A 16,594-nucleotide genomic window follows, 5' to 3' on the forward strand; every position below is an offset into this window, starting at 1 on the left:
TGGGAGAGTGTGGATGTGTCAAATGTTTAAAGGAGCAGTTCACTCAAACTGTGAAATCCAGTCATCATCTCCTCATCAACATGTTGGTATAAAGTCAGGTGAAGCAGGCCACAGCTTACTGTCTAATCACACCGCAAAAGGGACTACGATTAGCTAGCATGCTATTTCCTAACTGTATGTTCGGTGGTTGTCTGGTGTTAATGGACTGTGTTGGTTTGTAAAACAAACAGCCAGCGGTGGAGCTGATACAGCAGATTGTTTCCCCAGTAAACAGACCGACCTCTTCAGCTGTCGCAGCTGCAGCGTCTCAGTGGACCAGCGGCATCCAACTCGACTCACATCGGCTCTTTCTTACTGAACGTTCCCAGAAAAATCCCGTTTCCAGTTTCACTCGTAGAGAGCGAGAGTTTTTTCTTATTTGACGTTTTTTAACGTCGACTTCTTTGTGCCTGTACCCCGAACTTTGGATGACACTACACTTTGCGTAGCCTCGTTGTTGTTGATTAATTTCCAGTTGGTGGAAATGCGGCTTCACATTTTCTCTTTGTCTAATGTCTCAGCTAATGTCGCCACAGCCATGTTTATCCATCAGCAGCTACGAGCCTTTAGGAAACTGTAGGGGAGCTACAAACAAACGTGCTGGAGGTGAAGCAGCCTGCAGCCAAACACTCGACTTTGACACCACAAAGTGTCAAAAAAACAACTTAATCCCACGTTATTGGTTCAAGAATGCAGCAGAATCAGTCGTCACTTTGTTCCACGAACTGAAGTGACTTTAATCCTCGACTCGCTCCTGAATTCATAACAGGATTACGCAGCTGAACGAGGCGTCTTTTCATTGAATATCAGAGCCGAGCCGAGTGGCCGAAACGCAGGACGAATCTGCGGCCATGTTTTTCTGAGTTTGAAGCTCGTTAGAAAAATAAGTAACATTTAAGAAAAGCACACAAAAAAACAAACCCTGAATTGAAACATGTCAGCGTCCTGTTTTTGTTCCTGAGCTGCCTCATGAATATTCACCGCCGGTTTTTAATCTGGAAAAACTTTACGTTTCATCTCGTCGTCCTTGTTCCTCCCTGCCTGCTGTCCTAGTTGTACCTGTGACAACACACACACTTAAACACACACTTTTCCCAACAGCGACTGCCTCGGCGCCAAGTTGGACTCGCTACAAAGAGAAAGCCTCACACTCGGGTGGAGCAGTGACACAGATATAACGGGGGGCGGATCACACACACACACACACACACACACACACACACACACACTTGGAGGGGAGGAAGGGAAGAAAGAGAGGACACACACACACACACACTCTGACAGTCAAACCATATGTGAGGCGACACACACACACACACACACACACACACTAAAGAGCCCTAAAATGTCCCGTTAATACATAACACCCACCACACACACACTCACAGGCTTCAGCTTCATTAAGTTTCCCCTCTGAAGCCGACGTTTGTGGTGACAAATGACAGAAAAGTGACAGAGAGGGAACAACAAGTCCTGCCAGCTCCAGTTTTTTTTTTAAAGGACCAGGCTGCAGCTTTTTATGAAACTGGGGATGTTCGGCTGAGAGCTGAAGACGAAAACAGCTTCTGCATCTTGGTTAAAAGGCCGTAGATTTCCCAACCGGCTGACCCAACCTACGGTACCAAAGTACGTGACGAGCAGGGAAAGAGACTCAGTGGTGTGGCGCTGGATTGGTTAATGTCCCGGGTCGTCACTGGAGAAGAAAGCTCTGGATTGAGACCATCAAGGCCCGCGGCGTCCTTCAACCAACCCGACCGTCCAATAAACGCTTTCTTTATTTTATAACGCTGCCATGAATGTATGACCGAGGTGATGCTCGGGACCGGGACTCACCGCTCACTGTCCAAAAACACAACTTTGTAAGTGCTAACTGCTGCTAAATGTAGCTAGCCTCCGTTGGCTCAGTGAGCGGGCCTTGCGGGTTCAGCCAGGAGCCGAACCTGTTCTGCTTTCTCTTCGTCAAACAGCTTCGTCTGGGTTTTTTCCCTCCTGATGTGACCGGGGCAGTCAGCGCCGGTGACCAGTCATTCGACAGTCTGTCTCAGGACGGGAACCGTTTCTTATAAATGTTTGTCGATGTGTGATGATCCACCGACTGATGGAAGCAGCAGCGACGATGTTCAGACCTTCAGCCGTCGACGCTGTCGGAGTTTCCTCCTCCTGCTTTGTTGATTTCGGTGTCGAACAAACAGTGTGACCTGGTTCAGTGAGTTTAGAGCAGACCGAGCCAAGAATACAGGACCAGGACACACACACACACACACACACACACACACACACACACACAGAGCCAGGACAGCGAGGAGGTGGTACCGCTGCTGCGTTTCAAACACGACCCCTCTGAGAGGTTCTGGTTGGGAAGTGTGTCAACGAACGGGGATCACACACACACACACACACACACACACACACACACACACACACACACACACACACACTAACAGAGCGTTATCGTCTGATATTCTAATTAGTACGACATCAAAACAGGAAAGAGGTCCACCAGCTCCCAGCAGACACGAAGCCTGTCCAACAGCCCTACCTTCACTGTGTGTGTGTGTGTGTGTGTGTGTGTGTGTGTGTGTGTGTGTGTGTGTGTGTGTGTGTTCACACCTCAGATCAACAATATGAGGAAGTTTTCAGGTCGTTTCTGCTCCGGGGGAGAAAAACTGTCAGATTTCAGTTTTCTGTCTCTTTTGTTTGTTCTGACGGCGTTTTTTAAATTTGTCTTCAGGTTTTTAACTTTTGTTGCTCCGAGACGCTCGAACAGGAACGATGTACTGAATCGAACCTGTGACAGTGTAACAACAACACAACAGCACACAGCACACAGCAAACCTGAAGGAAACACACTGAATCTGTTTGTTGATCTTTGAAATCAGGAAACATTTTGTCGGTTGGATGTTTCTGAATGCTGCGGATCCTTGTCATGGAAACTTGTTGTAGACACAAAGACGTGTCGGACGCCGTGATTCATTTAACCTTGTGTGTGTTGTTGTGCGGTCGTGGCGGCGGGCCAGCTGCCCTACTGTCACCCTGATTCAATCTGAGCCTCGGGGGGGAACCTTCCTCCCACAGGGGAGCTGTTTCCCAGGGGACACGCAGGCTGATGGACACCCCAAGGACAGCTACCCAAGCCTCAAGAAACAGAGAGCGAGTCCAGGTTTTGCATCCACCTTCATCTCTTTACAGGAACCGGTCCAGAAGACGTGGTTCTGTCCGTCCCAGCTCGTCTTCCTCTGTTCTGTTGTCACTGTAACATTAGAGACAAAGAGGAATGAAACACGAGGAGTGTGATCTACGTCGTTGTGTTGTGTTGTGTTGTGTTGTGTTGTGAGCTGTTCGGTTTGTGTTAAATCCTGTTTTTTGTTCTTTCTGAGACACCAGCTCAGTTTCCATGAAGCATTTTGAAGAATATCACATCAGAAAACAGCAAAATAAAAAAACAACTCTTCCTCTAATTCACATAGAAAGTTTGTTTGCTGGGCTGAGGAGGTTTCTGTCTTTTGTGAATCAGCAAAATGTTCGATGGAAACAGATTTACAGAAAAAACTCAACTCACATGACTGATCAGCTGTTTCTGTCTGTGTTATCATCATTGCATTTCTTCGTCTTCTCCGGACAGCAGGCAACATGGCCGATGCTCGCTGACACGAAGAACAATTACAACTTGACCTCTCTCCATTTGGTCTCCTGGTTTGTTTGCTAATGTAGCCACGTAGCCTTCACTGCGTCATCATTTTGCATCTCAAAAACAAACATGTTCAATGAGACGTTGAGACAAAATCGTCCTGACTTCTCTTTGAAAACATCAGATTTTTTCGTGATATTAACGGTGAGAAGTACCGAAGGTTCAGAAATAAACGCTGTCGACAACAACTCAAGCTGAGATCTGCGACCTCGAATCTACTGTCGACTCATTTAGTCTTTTTTCTAGTTGAATTCTTGAATTCTTATCGTGTATCATCACATTTAATGGCTGTAGCACAAACAGAAGATGTGTCGGTCTGAAGAGTTGATCATCATCATCATCATCATCATCGCTGGGCAGCGAGACAGCAGAACATCCTGCAGAGTTTCTGCACAACAGGTGAAAAGCGAACAGTGGGAGCAGATGTTCTGCAGATATTGTGAAATGCTGATATCGTGTGTTGCACTTCAATATTTCCCTCTTTTTCATTTCTTCCCTCCTCTGACCTCTGACCCTCCTCACTGTCTGTGGTTTGTAATGTGGCTGAACTTGAGCCATTATTGTACCATCATCATCATCATCATCATCATCATCTTCATCATCACCACCACTGTCTGCCAGCAGACTGGGAGCAGCAACATAATGAAAGAAGGAAAAGAAGAAAAGGAGGGAAGATATTGAACATCCACGTATCAATCCTCGTCCAATCACATCGGTTCAGTGCCGTCAGAGGGAGGAGTCAAGACGATGGAGACACTTAAAAAGAGGAAAAACTCAGAGGATGTAAATGAGAGAGGAAGAGAAACGAGAGAAGGAAATGATTTAAGGGCGAAGGAAGAAAGAAAGAAAGAAAGAAAGAAAGAAAGAAGAAGATACAGGATGAAGAAATAAATACAAGAAGAAAACAAAGACAAGAATTAAATAGACAGAAAGCTGCAGAGATGTAGAAGAAGGAGTGAAGCTGCTTTTTTATCGTCAGTGGAGAACAAGAAGAAACGACACACGAACAGGTCAGTGTGGTTTTATTTATCAATATGATTATTAGTAATATAATCTGATCTGATATGAAACTTCAGGATCCTCAGCTTTTAATGGAAATAACATTTTTATTGTATTTTGATTTCTGCTGCCAGAAAAAAAAGAAAAGCTGCTCGTATCAATTTATAATAATTAATATTTTATCTAAATAAAAGAAAGATAAAGTTAGTATGACAAACACTTAATTCATAAAACATGCTTTAAACTATAAATATACAAATACAAAAATGTGATTACTTTAATGTATAAGATTTACATTTTTAAAATAGGAAAAGATATTTTAAAAATGCATTTAAATCTGCAATTTACATCCAAATAAACTTAAAACATAATTAAAGATAAATAATAATAATAATAATAATAATGGGTTTATTAAAAAACAATTACCACAAATACTAGAAATATTTCCAAGTAACAAATGTTTGAATGTTAACAATTAATAAATTAAGGATAAATTAATCAAAATGAATTAATCAATATTTTTATATGAGAAAAATCAATTAATTCCTATATAACTTATGACCCTCTGACAGTAGTGAATCATTACAGTTGTCATGGCAAAACCCAAGAAATCTCACATTGTTAAAGTTTCATTATGAAAATTAAATAAATAAAAGCAGAAGGTAACAGGCTGAAGTGTCCAATCACAAGGAGGGTCAGTTTTATTTGACCAATCAGGAGGCTGAGCTGATGTTTCTGCTCTGACTTGCAGGGTTGAGACATGAGGACGACTCCAGACGCTGAAGAGGTAACGACTCATGAACGAACTTTACAAATAATAAAACATATATAACGTGTATCAATGAGTCCGTGACAGGAAAATGTCCTGATCCACGTTGTCTGGTGTGTTTCCAGTCCATCAGGTGCACTGTGTCCGGCTGCAGCTGTGTGTGTTTCAAACCAGGAAGTGTTCAGCTCAGGTCATGTGATCGCTGCGGACACGGCTGGGTGGCTCACGGTGAGACTGAAACTGTTTAACCTTCATCAGGTCGGCTTATGTTGCAAGGTTGGACGACCAAACATGAGTTTAGTTGATAAGTAGCTCTCCAGGTAAAGTTCACGCCTCATGCAGCCACTGAGGTCGAGGCTCAGGGTCCAAACCCTCTCTGTAGTTTTTGCTGCGTAAAATTTGGCGTCATAAAAACTTTAATGTTGGAACAAAAGTTCTTCAGACGTCTGTGACTGAAGTTTGAAAAGATGCCTAACATTACGTAATAAAAAGTAATGTTGAACCCTGTAAGGACGTCACTTGGACATCGATAGTGAACGTTGAGTAGACGTCTAGAAAACTTTCATTCTGGCTCGTCGAAGATGTTGAGAAGACGTCTTTTGGAGATGTTTTCGCTCAGCGGGATAAACAGGTTCATTGGTAACAGGTGGTAGCATCATGATTGAAAGGCTCAGTTGTACACAAGTGAGGGTGGGGCGAGGTTCAACACCGTGTTTGACACGTGACTGTATAAAGGAGATTATTACACGGACTGTTGTCGGTAAACGGTCCATTTGAAAATGATGATTGCATTCTGGTTTTGTTTCACGCTGCTGTTAGTCTCTGAGGGTTGATGTCGAAAAGAAACTGCAGCTTGACGATGACACAGTGTTGGACCACACACACACACACACACACACAGTGCAGATGTGTTCAGTCGCTACGGTGACATGAAGTCAGGTGTCGCTGTCATCACATCACCAAGAGCATCTGGAGGGAGCATCTGCACACACACACACACACACACACACACACACACACACACACACACACACTTTGACGCACATCGGTTAACTTTCGTGTTGAACTCCAACTTATATTCCTTTATTTTATTATTTTATTAATCATTTATAATTTATATCTTCAGTTGTTCTTCACTCTATTTGCAGATGAAGACATGTTATTAAATAAAAGGAAAATCTGAGTCCTCTAAGTTTCTCCTTCCAGTTTCAAAGTGTTCACTGAGGTCATTCTTATAATGTGTCGTGCCATTATATTTCTAAACGTTAAAAATGTGCCATTTTTTGGCGAGAACATAATACTAATAATAATAACTTTATTTGTAAAAGATGCAGCTGTGTGTAACGAAACAGGACAAATATTAAACAATGGATTAAAACAATAACAAAAGGTTAGAGAGAAAATAAGCACGTCAGGAGTTGACAGTATTATTCGTCGTCTTCGTCTCCAGCCTTGGAGAAGCTCCATCTTCAGGCCCAGCTGCCCTTCACCTGTGGCCCAGTGGAGGTGGCCCTTCCTGGGCTGGTGTTCGACCTGAGCTCCCTGGTCCTCTACGGAGCTCAGGCCATTCCTGTTCGACTCAAAATACTGCTGGATCGTCTCTACAGCATCCTCACCCCAGATCAGGTACAGGTACTGTGTTTGTTAGAGCAGCAGTGTTTGTTTAGTGGAGTACAGTTAATGTGTAACAGATTACTTTTTGTCTCCTCCAGGTCGGACACATCCTGCACACACTGGGCTGGAGTTTGGGGGATTATGTTCGAGGGTACATGCTGCAGGTAAACACTCACACAGTGATGTTTCGATTATTGGTGTCTGAGTGATTGATAAGTTCATAGCTTAGGGTAGAAGGAGTCAATTCCAGCAAACCTCGAGCAGAAACCCCACAAAAGTTATTAACTTCAAACTGTCTGCATTAGCACTCAAAGACTTGAACTACACATGGCATGAGAGCTGTGTAACTCATTTCCTTCAACCATCGGCCATGAATTTTTCAATCACAACTTACAGGCTGAAGCCGGGAATCGGTCAACTGCTCTCGAATCTTAATTTAAAGATTAAAAGTTGCTTCCCGAGTTCATCTGTTCACGTCGTGATTCATTTCTCTCCAGTTTCCCAGCGGGAAGGTGTTGGACCGCTGGTTGATGGTGACTCCTGAAGAAGAACTGCTCATCCTCAAACAGTTCCTTCGCTTTGGCGAGACACGACCCATCGTCGAGTTGATGACGCTACAGTGCCTGACAGCAGCCAATCACCTCTCAGATCCGGAGCTGAACCCCGCCTCCAAGAGCTGCCAGTCAAACCTCAGCACGTTCATTGAGCGGAACGGGGAAACTCCAGGACCGTTGAGGAACACAAGAGGAGATTCGCTTCTGGTGGCCGGTGTCTGCCGATTTAAGAGGACCAGTCCTGATGAGCACGACTCTGTCCACCATTTTGAAAACTTTCCAGGCGGACAGTCGTTGCTTCTGCCTTTCCACTTTCCAAGTTCCACCTTTCACTGCCTGGTTCCTCCCCACAAGGTGATGAATAAACCCCTCCGCTGAGATTTTACAACAGGCTGCCACCCAAATAGAAAGTTTAATCTGAATGTTTTGTTTGTTTTTCTTTTACCAGGAGCTTGTTCCTCCCAGTAAGCTGACACAGTGCCTACGGAAGCCCAGTGGGATCAAACTGGCCGAGAGACAAAGGCAGGAAGGAGGATCAAGAGAACAAGAGAATGATCCGCTTCTACAGCAACCTAAAGTTGAACTGGCTTTAAGAATCAAAGCTGACCCTGACAAGCCGAATCCAGTCCTGTCGATGCGGCATCAGGACCCCCAGTTCGACTACGGCCAGAGGATCAACCTTCAGAGGGCCATCCAGGAGAACCCGTCCTCACGCTCTCCTTCCTTAAACCGCTCACTACATCCATCAGTGTCCTCCTCCCCTCCGAAGATTTCCCACAAGTCCTTCTCTCTCAATCCTCTACCATCCTTCTCCTCCTCCTTCCTGTGTCCTCTCCCGACCTCCTCGTTTTCTTCCTCCCTCCATCCTCTCCCATCCTCTACTTCCTCCCTCCGTCCTCTCCCCTCCTCCCTCTGCTCCCTGTCTTCTTTTTCACCTGCAGGAGGTCGTAAGGGGAGGGTCTGTTGTGGCGTTTGTGGGAAAAGCTTCTACGACAAAGGTAGGAATGTAATGTCTTAAGTCTGTACACATCCAGCGTGAATGCATCTTCAAGCGTCTTGAGTCAAGAGTCTTAGTCCTACAAGGTTCAGTCGTGTTGAGAGTTGCAGATACGCAGAACCAATCAGGTCCTGACAGGACTGAAGGTGTGTGACAATGTTACAGTGGTCACTTATTTATATCTCTTTCTTCTTTTTCAACTTAATAATTTCCGAGCATTCCTTCATTGGACACGAACGTACAAGTATTCATGTGCCAGTGTCCTTCACGTCAACGTGTGTCAAGAGCATCATCCTGGAAAATTAGCCAAAATTAGACAAAAGAAAATGTTAGTGAGTGTCATGATGCGTATTTTGGCTAAAGCCCAGAAATTCAGTCAGTTTGGCACCAACTTCACAGTTTCCTTCTCTATGTGCAGGAACGCTGAAGATCCACTACAATGCCGTCCACTTGAAGATCAAACATCGCTGCACGGTAGCGGGCTGCACCATGGTCTTCAGCTCGTTGCGCAGCCGAAACCGCCACAGCGCCAACCCAAACCCACGGCTGCACACTGGCGCCGGCAGAGACGCGCACAACCACAGAAACACACACGCTGACCTGCACACAATCATTCACTCTGAAACGCAGATACACAAGGACAAAAGCTCTCACAGAAACGTACACAACGCTCACACACGGATGTGCACAGAGATCGGTAACACACTCTGGCAGCAGGACGATGACGCAAACACAAGAGTACGAATACACTCCCTGAGAAACGGACTCAACGGTCGTACAAAACCCCAACATGGCTGCCGGGACAAAACACCCCCGAACGCAGACTCCCCTCCTCCTTCTCCACACTCTTCCACCTCCACCTTCAGATCCGACCTGCGCCCCCAGGCCCCGCCTCCTCCTCCTCCACTCCTCCCAGCATGCACTGCTCCCTCACTGGACTGTTCTCGCTCACTCCCCCCCCTCGTTGTTCCCGTGGTGGAGAAAACCAACCGCTGTCGACACCTGCTCAACCTCCACACCAACCACGCCGCACCTGCCCCCATCGCCATGGCAAACAGTCAACCTGTGTCACGTGACTATGATGTCACAGAAGGAAAACGAGGCGAGGCTTGCGCCAGCCCACCGACCAATCAGCAGTGGCAGTGGGAGTCAAGTGACCCCGTCCCAAAGAAGAAGCCCAGGAAGTCGAGCATGCCGGTGAAAATAGAAAGAGAGAAGGCGAAGGAAGAGGAGTGTTGAAGATCTGTGGTGTTTCGTCCCTCAGCAGCAAAATGTTAAAAAATAACTTTCAGGAACTGGTTTCAGACCAAAACTCAAATCTTTCCAAAATTAAGATTAAGATTTTGTTTCATGTTGTGATAAAATTTGTAACTGTACTCATTAAAATTGTTACACGCTAACATTTGCACATTTGTAGTACTGCACAACTGAGCCTGCAGACTCCATTTCAGATTGATGAAAGCCCCCGCTGACGTCAGACTTGAAGCTTAATTTGCGGTTAAATGCTTAAAGTGTTTGTGTTTACACGGCCTGAAATATAAAAATGTGTGCATCAGTTCATCAGACGTCACATATTTGAGGTGGACGGCTGAAAAACGGCTTCAAAGCACTTTTCATTGAAAATAGTTTGTAGTGACTCAACCAACTGAGCCTGAGCAGTCCTAAAATGGCCGCCACACAGGAGATAGCTCTCTTGATTTACTCTACAACATGAGCTTTCTTCTGTTCTTCACATCATAAGGACACACTTTTAAAAAAATGTGCAGTTTGTGTTTTCTGTCTGTCTCCATGATTAATGTGTGACCAGCATGCTGCTCTGTGCAGGGGCTCCCCCCAGTGTTTGTTGTCGGGTACTGCAGTAATGTCTGTAATAAAAACTTTACTATCATACACACATTTAGCTGATAATAAAAATAGTCTTTCTTTTATTTAAGTAGGATTTAAAATACAGGACTTTAACTTGTAATGTATTTTTCACATTGAAGGAGTACGTCTATCACCACTGGTGGCTCAATAAGGCCAGCGAAGACATATCATCATTGTTTGTGGTAATTTGGACATTTTAAGGACATGAGTGGACACAATTATTAATCCTATTTATTTATTATTATTTATTTTTATTGATTTTCTTATTTTACGTTTTGTTTGATGACTGAAGAAGATGCGAAGAAAGCGGAACACCTGCCGCAGGGCTCGGGTTTCCGCTCGGAAGACATTTATGGAGGCACACACACCGGAAACGCGTTTAGCAAGTAAACAATGCACCAAATGTGGATAAAAACATGAACTATGGTCACAGTCTGAGTGGAGACACCGCTGATACTGGCAGGAACATGTCCAAAGGCGAGGTCCTGAGAGGGTTCGTTACGGAGAGGCTCGCCGCCGCCTCCCAGGAAATCTTAGCGGTTGTGGACAAAATCGTAGCCGGGTACGAGGAGGAGGCTTCGGGCTTCAGACAGGAGATCGAGCGGCAGAGGAGACAGCTGGAGGAGCTCCTGCAGCCGGAGGTCGGACTCAAAGCAGGTCGGTCACAAACAATTACACTCCTCAAAATACCGGGTTTGTTGCGGTATGGGCGCGCCGAACTCCATTAACATATCATGTAATTTAATACTTACTTTGTTATTTTAGAAATGTGCGTAAATCAAGTTAAAAAACATGAGTTTCTTTAATCAACATGACTTATTCTTTAATTCGGCAGTACTGTAATTGATTAACAAGCGCATAATAGACCGTTTTTGATTGGAATTATCTTCCCAAATTAGGGACGTTAACCAGGGTTGCACTGCAGATTTATGGTTATTTTCCACATTTATATTGATTTCTGTACGCCGAATTTAAGGGTAAACACCATTGCTTTTCATACCGGTGTTCAATCATGCTGTCCTCACATGTATTCATTTATTTTCTTTGAGAGAAACTTAAATAGCAGGTTTTGCTATAGGAGTTCGGTATATGTGTGTTTCATGTATGCTGTTACAACCAATCAAGCTGAGGCAGATCACACTGGAGGCTCATTTTAACATTCTTCCCCTTTTAATGAGAATCAGCTAGTTTAAGTGAGTCACATCTGTCTCAAACTTTCAAAACAAAACTCCTGATATCACACATGTTTTCCAGGTGTGAAGCGCAGCAGGAGCCTCTTCCCTGTCGAGGACGAGGAGGGTGAAGATGAAGAGTCCCCTGAGCATCCAGAGAACCTGGAAGACCCGACTAATCAAACTCCAGCAAGGTTCCCAGAGTTCTCACTTAGTTTACATGAGATTAACACAGGAAATATATGATTTGTTTAAAATAAAGTTTCTTCCTTCTGGTTGTTTTTAGTTATTTTTAAATATTTAATGGATGGAATTGTTGACTTAGTGTTCAAATACAATATGTTTGAATGATTGACTTTTGCTGTCTGAAGCTTAATATTATGTATTTCTTATCTTTTCCAACACTTTCACCTCCAGAGGTCAGTATAAGAAGAAGAAGAAGCCTGGCAGACCTCAGATCAGTGAAGCAGAGAGCCATGCAGAGCTCAGGATCCGCATCCTGGAGGACTGTCGGACTGATGTCCTCACAAACAGCGGTGAGAGTAAAGTCAAATAAATTTAACAGGACGTGAAGAGAGTCTGTCTTCTAGTCGCCTGGTTCCTAAAGAGGAATATTCGGAAGAAGTTGTGGTAACAATAAATTCTGATGTGTTTTCACTTCATTGTTTCCTTCTTTTCTCTCTCAGTTCTTAAGAAATGTCCACTGCTGAAGCTGAAGTGTCCTCGAGGCCTGCAGGAGGCAGATTTTCTTGACTTGCTGAAGTCCACCTTCCCCCAGCTGTCAGGAGACGACAAGCATTTTGACATGTTAACATCCTACAAGAGACGCAGATTACAGCCTCTGAAACTAAAGACAGTGACACCAGAGGAGATCAACAGGAACATCAGCTGCACGGGATGGGGGAAGTCAACGCTCTTCATCAGACTGAAGGTAGTTCGTCATATTAAAGACACAGAGCTCTCTGCTTTCACTTCGCCACTATACATGCTGATAATTAGTAAACATCACTGGGACAAACAGACTCCATGTTTCTACTCAAAGACAGAAAGAAGTTCATGTAGAATATTTGCTGAATTAACAAGAAGGAACAAATAAGTCAGAATTAGTCAGAGACAGAGTTTCACACAGTTTATAAAGTGTCTCCAACTCAACGACTCACTAAACTGACACATTTGTTAAGGGAGTCTGGTGAACATTTAGTAGGCGCTAAACATGTCACATTTTACAAATACACTAAACAGTAACCATTATAGGCTACATCTTTGTCCCCAGACTCCCTTAACAAATGTCTCAGTTTAGTGAGTTGTTGAGTTATGAAACGCTGTCTCTGACAAATACTGTATTTTTTGAGCCTTCTTGTTAACTTGTTAAACATTATAGATGGAGATATTTTTTTGCGTGTGTGTTAAAACCGTTAAGAACGCCTGTGGATACACATTTAATATCAGGTGTGAACCGACGGGTTTGAAAGTGTTCGCTTGTGATCGGATCACTCAGGAAGGATCTTGACACCAGGTTCAACCAGACCAGAGAAGCATTTGTTTCAGTTTCTGTTTGTTGGAAAGGTTTTGAACGTAGGCGTCACTTTGTTGAAAATGACAGATGGCAGGTAAAATCTGACTTCTTTATAACTTCCAGACACAAAAGGAACTTCAGACCAACGAGGAAGATTTTCATCAGACAGAAGACAACAACACTAAAGACTCTCTGTCCACCTCTGTCATGTTGACGTGTGATGAAACGAGACCTCAAACAAGGTAAACATGCCAGGCTCCACTCCCGTAGTTTCAGTCTTTCCACCTGTTGGAACCTGACTGCAGGTATTTGACATCACTTCTGTACCCCTTAATCTTTGCTCTTCATTCCTACAGCAACCCTGTTCAGGAAGTCGAAGGAAGAACTGAAGGAAGTAAAGTGTCCGGCAGCACAACGTCACAACAACAAGACATACAGGATGGCGAGGATGAGGATCATCGAACATCAGAACCAGCTGAGGACTTTGTGGACTGCACTGCAGCTGAGAGTAAAACTGACGGTAGAGATGACATTGAAAAGGAAGAAGAAAGAGGAGAGTCGAGTGACAGCGATGATGATTGGAAACAAGACAAGAGCAACGAGGAACTGCGGTCAAAGACGAAAAAGAAACAAAGAGTCAAACGTTCTGGTTTAAAGACGACTCGGACAAAGACTGAGAACGCTGATGTTTTTCTCTCCTGTAAAGTCTGTGGAGCTCTGCACAAATCAGAAGTCACGTTGGTTAAACACGCCTGGAGTCACGTGGACGAGCCACAAAGTCTTTGTGGCGTGTGTGGAGAACATTCAGAGTCTGAGGAGGCGCTGAAGGATCATCTTCAAAGCCAACACAAAACTGAAGACTGTCACATATGCGGAGAGTCTTTCCTCAGTATTCCCAGCCTCAATGAGCACGTGGCTGCACACTCAGGGGAGAGACCGTACGAATGCGATGTTTGCTGTGAAGCATTCGCATTGAAGGTGTCTCTGGAGAACCACCAGAAACTCCACAAGGCCGGTAAGCTGCACAGATGTTTCACTTGTCATAAAGTGTTTGAACTGAAGGAGCAGTTAAAAGTTCACTGCCGGACTCACAGCAACAAAAAGACGCGCCTCTGTGGCGTTTGTGGTAAATCTCTCAGCGATTACAGATCTTTATCCCGCCACAAGATGACGCACTCTGAGGAAAGACCTCACATCTGTCAGGTGTGCGGGAGGCGTTTCAAACTTCCCGGGACGCTGAAGCAACACAAGAAGATTCACACAGACAGAGAGAGATCGTACCTCTGCGACGTTTGCTGCAAAATGTTCCTGACGAGCAAGGAGCTGCAGATCCACATGAGACGGCACACCAACGAGAAGCCGTACCACTGCGGCGAATGCGGCAAGGGATTCAGCACCAAGGGTCCTTTGACGATTCACATGAGGGTCCACACGGGAGAGACACCGTACCGCTGCCCAGACTGTGGCTGGTCCTTCAAACGTAAGGTTAATCTGGACAACCACCTGACGGTCCACTCGGGCCAGAAACCGTTTGTTTGTGGGATTTGTGGGAAAGCATGCGCTCGCAAGACTTACCTGACTGTCCACATGAGGACCCACAATGGGGAGAGACCGTACAAGTGTACCCTCTGTGATAAAGCCTTCACTCAGGGTCACTGTCTGAAAACACACATGAAAAGCCACCTGGTGGCGGCGGCTGCGACGTGACACGAACACTCGACCCATTTCACATATCTTCTATAAATAGGACTGAATTGTCGTGTTTCTTTTATTTATTTTTTACCTAAGTTATGTAAATGTCATGTTAGTGCCGCCATGTGAGATGGCTCAAAATAAGAGTGTACAGAGTTTAATGCTAATGTCAACTTGTCATAATAGACATGTGAAGTAAAGTGCTGTTATTTAAGGTACTTGAAGTGAGAATGTAAGTGATTTACACGACCTGACCTCGTTCGGTCAACCCTCAGATTCCACTGGGCTCGTCTCAGCTGTGTCACAGCAGCAGATCTGCAGCTAGATTTTCAAAATAAAACACCCCTGCGTCTGTTTATGTCTTGGTTTACTTGTTGTTGTGTTGTCGTTGTCAGCTAATTTATCCCTGACTCCCGGGGCTAATCTGGCTGATAAATTAGCTATCTTGCCAGGTCTGGTTTAATCCAACAATAAATGTTGTCTAACTGTTACCTAGGCTAAGCTAAAGTTAGCCAGCAAAAGTAATTTGCAAATGTCCCGGTGGGTTGACTGAACTTACTTGCATTCATTTCGGTATTTGCACTGATCATCTGCTGCTTCACGTGATTTAAAGGTAAGCAGTGAACTGAGTGAACTCTGCAGTCATGAACAGATTACATCACACACACACACACACACACACACACACACACACACACACACACACACACACACACACACACACATATTTGCATCAGGTATGAAGTACAGCAGCTACCACATCACACAAGTGCTTTAGGAAACGTTTCTGTTTTGCATTTTTTCCCTGTGTTGATTATGACTTTTGTTTGGAGGTGAAGAGCAGGTGAGATAAAGACTGATTTGTATTACTTCTACTGTTTAATTTATTTTCCCCATGATTTTGCCACAGGGAGGTCAGATCACAGGGACAATGAAAACACACTGAGTAAATTATTCTAACATTTATTGTCAAACGACATACTAGAATATCTTTGTACTACATTGAAGTGTAATATACAAAAACTTTTACCACAAATTAACTTTTTTATTGCACGCAACTTCATTATCGTACACCTCTGAAACCTTCCTCAACATCTGAATTTACATTGGTGGCGACAACTTAGTGATCTACAGTTCATTAAATCAGTCCATTAAGATGAACGTTTGACTCAGATGACTCACAAACATGTATTCAAATCAAATCTGGTCATTTAGACCAACACACCTGTCTGTCTGTCTGTGGAGGTATTTTTTTTCAAACTCCAAGAAGACACTGCAGTTAGAACTCAGCCCAGTTTGAAGGTAATTTTTAACGGCCACAAAAATAACCGGATGTTATGTTGTTGTTTCGGTGTCTAACTGCGTAATCTGCTGTGGAAGAGTCCGTCTGCAGTAGATACGCAACGCAGCAGAGCCAGAGGAAGTAAAGCCTTGTGATGTTCTTGTTACTAGAACTTCATCTGTCCAATAAGATGACAAGATAGCTTAGCTGCGTATTTAGCACGGCCTCTCCAAATCTCGTTTAAAGTTCAACATTCAAGCGAGACTTTTCTGGGATCTGCTTTGGTGCAGCTCCTCCTTTGTTATTAGAGCTAGGCTTGCGTGAGGTAGACAAAAAGACAGACAAATTTAAAAGAAAGAAGGAAAACTGAACGAAGTCTGGTCGTTTGTAGTCTCCAGAAGAGCGG

At 44.2% G+C, this 16,594-nt stretch overlaps 2 protein-coding genes across 3 annotated transcripts; both read left to right on the plus strand.

Annotated features, from left to right (window-relative positions):
- Window positions 1–4,045: 4,045 nt before the first annotated feature.
- Window positions 4,046–10,171, plus strand: LOC311251414 (zinc finger protein basonuclin-2-like). The gene is made up of 9 exons (XM_084343812.1): window positions 4,046–4,126; window positions 4,352–4,737; window positions 5,478–5,513; window positions 5,621–5,723; window positions 6,946–7,121; window positions 7,208–7,273; window positions 7,607–8,017; window positions 8,112–8,661; window positions 9,079–10,171. Exons 3-9 carry the CDS (start codon window positions 5,487–5,489, stop codon window positions 9,897–9,899), a joined length of 2,154 nt encoding a protein of 717 aa, XP_084199938.1. The 5' UTR covers window positions 4,046–4,126; window positions 4,352–4,737; window positions 5,478–5,486; the 3' UTR covers window positions 9,900–10,171.
- A 722-nt stretch (window positions 10,172–10,893) lies between these two features.
- On the plus strand, window positions 10,894–15,260 carry LOC311252092 (uncharacterized protein). 2 transcript variants are annotated; one of them, XM_084344928.1, is made up of 6 exons: window positions 10,894–11,183; window positions 11,781–11,894; window positions 12,103–12,234; window positions 12,385–12,629; window positions 13,338–13,456; window positions 13,571–15,260. In XM_084344928.1, exons 1-6 carry the CDS (start codon window positions 10,943–10,945, stop codon window positions 14,919–14,921), a joined length of 2,202 nt encoding a protein of 733 aa, XP_084201054.1. In that variant the 5' UTR covers window positions 10,894–10,942; the 3' UTR covers window positions 14,922–15,260. The 2 variants fall into 2 exon arrangements, with proteins under 2 accessions (XP_084201054.1, XP_084201055.1); XM_084344929.1 differs by having other exon boundaries at window positions 11,781–11,892; window positions 12,116–12,234.
- Window positions 15,261–16,594: the final 1,334 nt, after the last annotated feature.

The sequence above is a fragment of the Pagrus pagrus genome (genome assembly GCF_965226575.1).
Source record: "Pagrus pagrus genome assembly, chromosome: 22".
NCBI classification, from domain to species: domain Eukaryota; kingdom Metazoa; phylum Chordata; class Actinopteri; order Spariformes; family Sparidae; genus Pagrus; species Pagrus pagrus.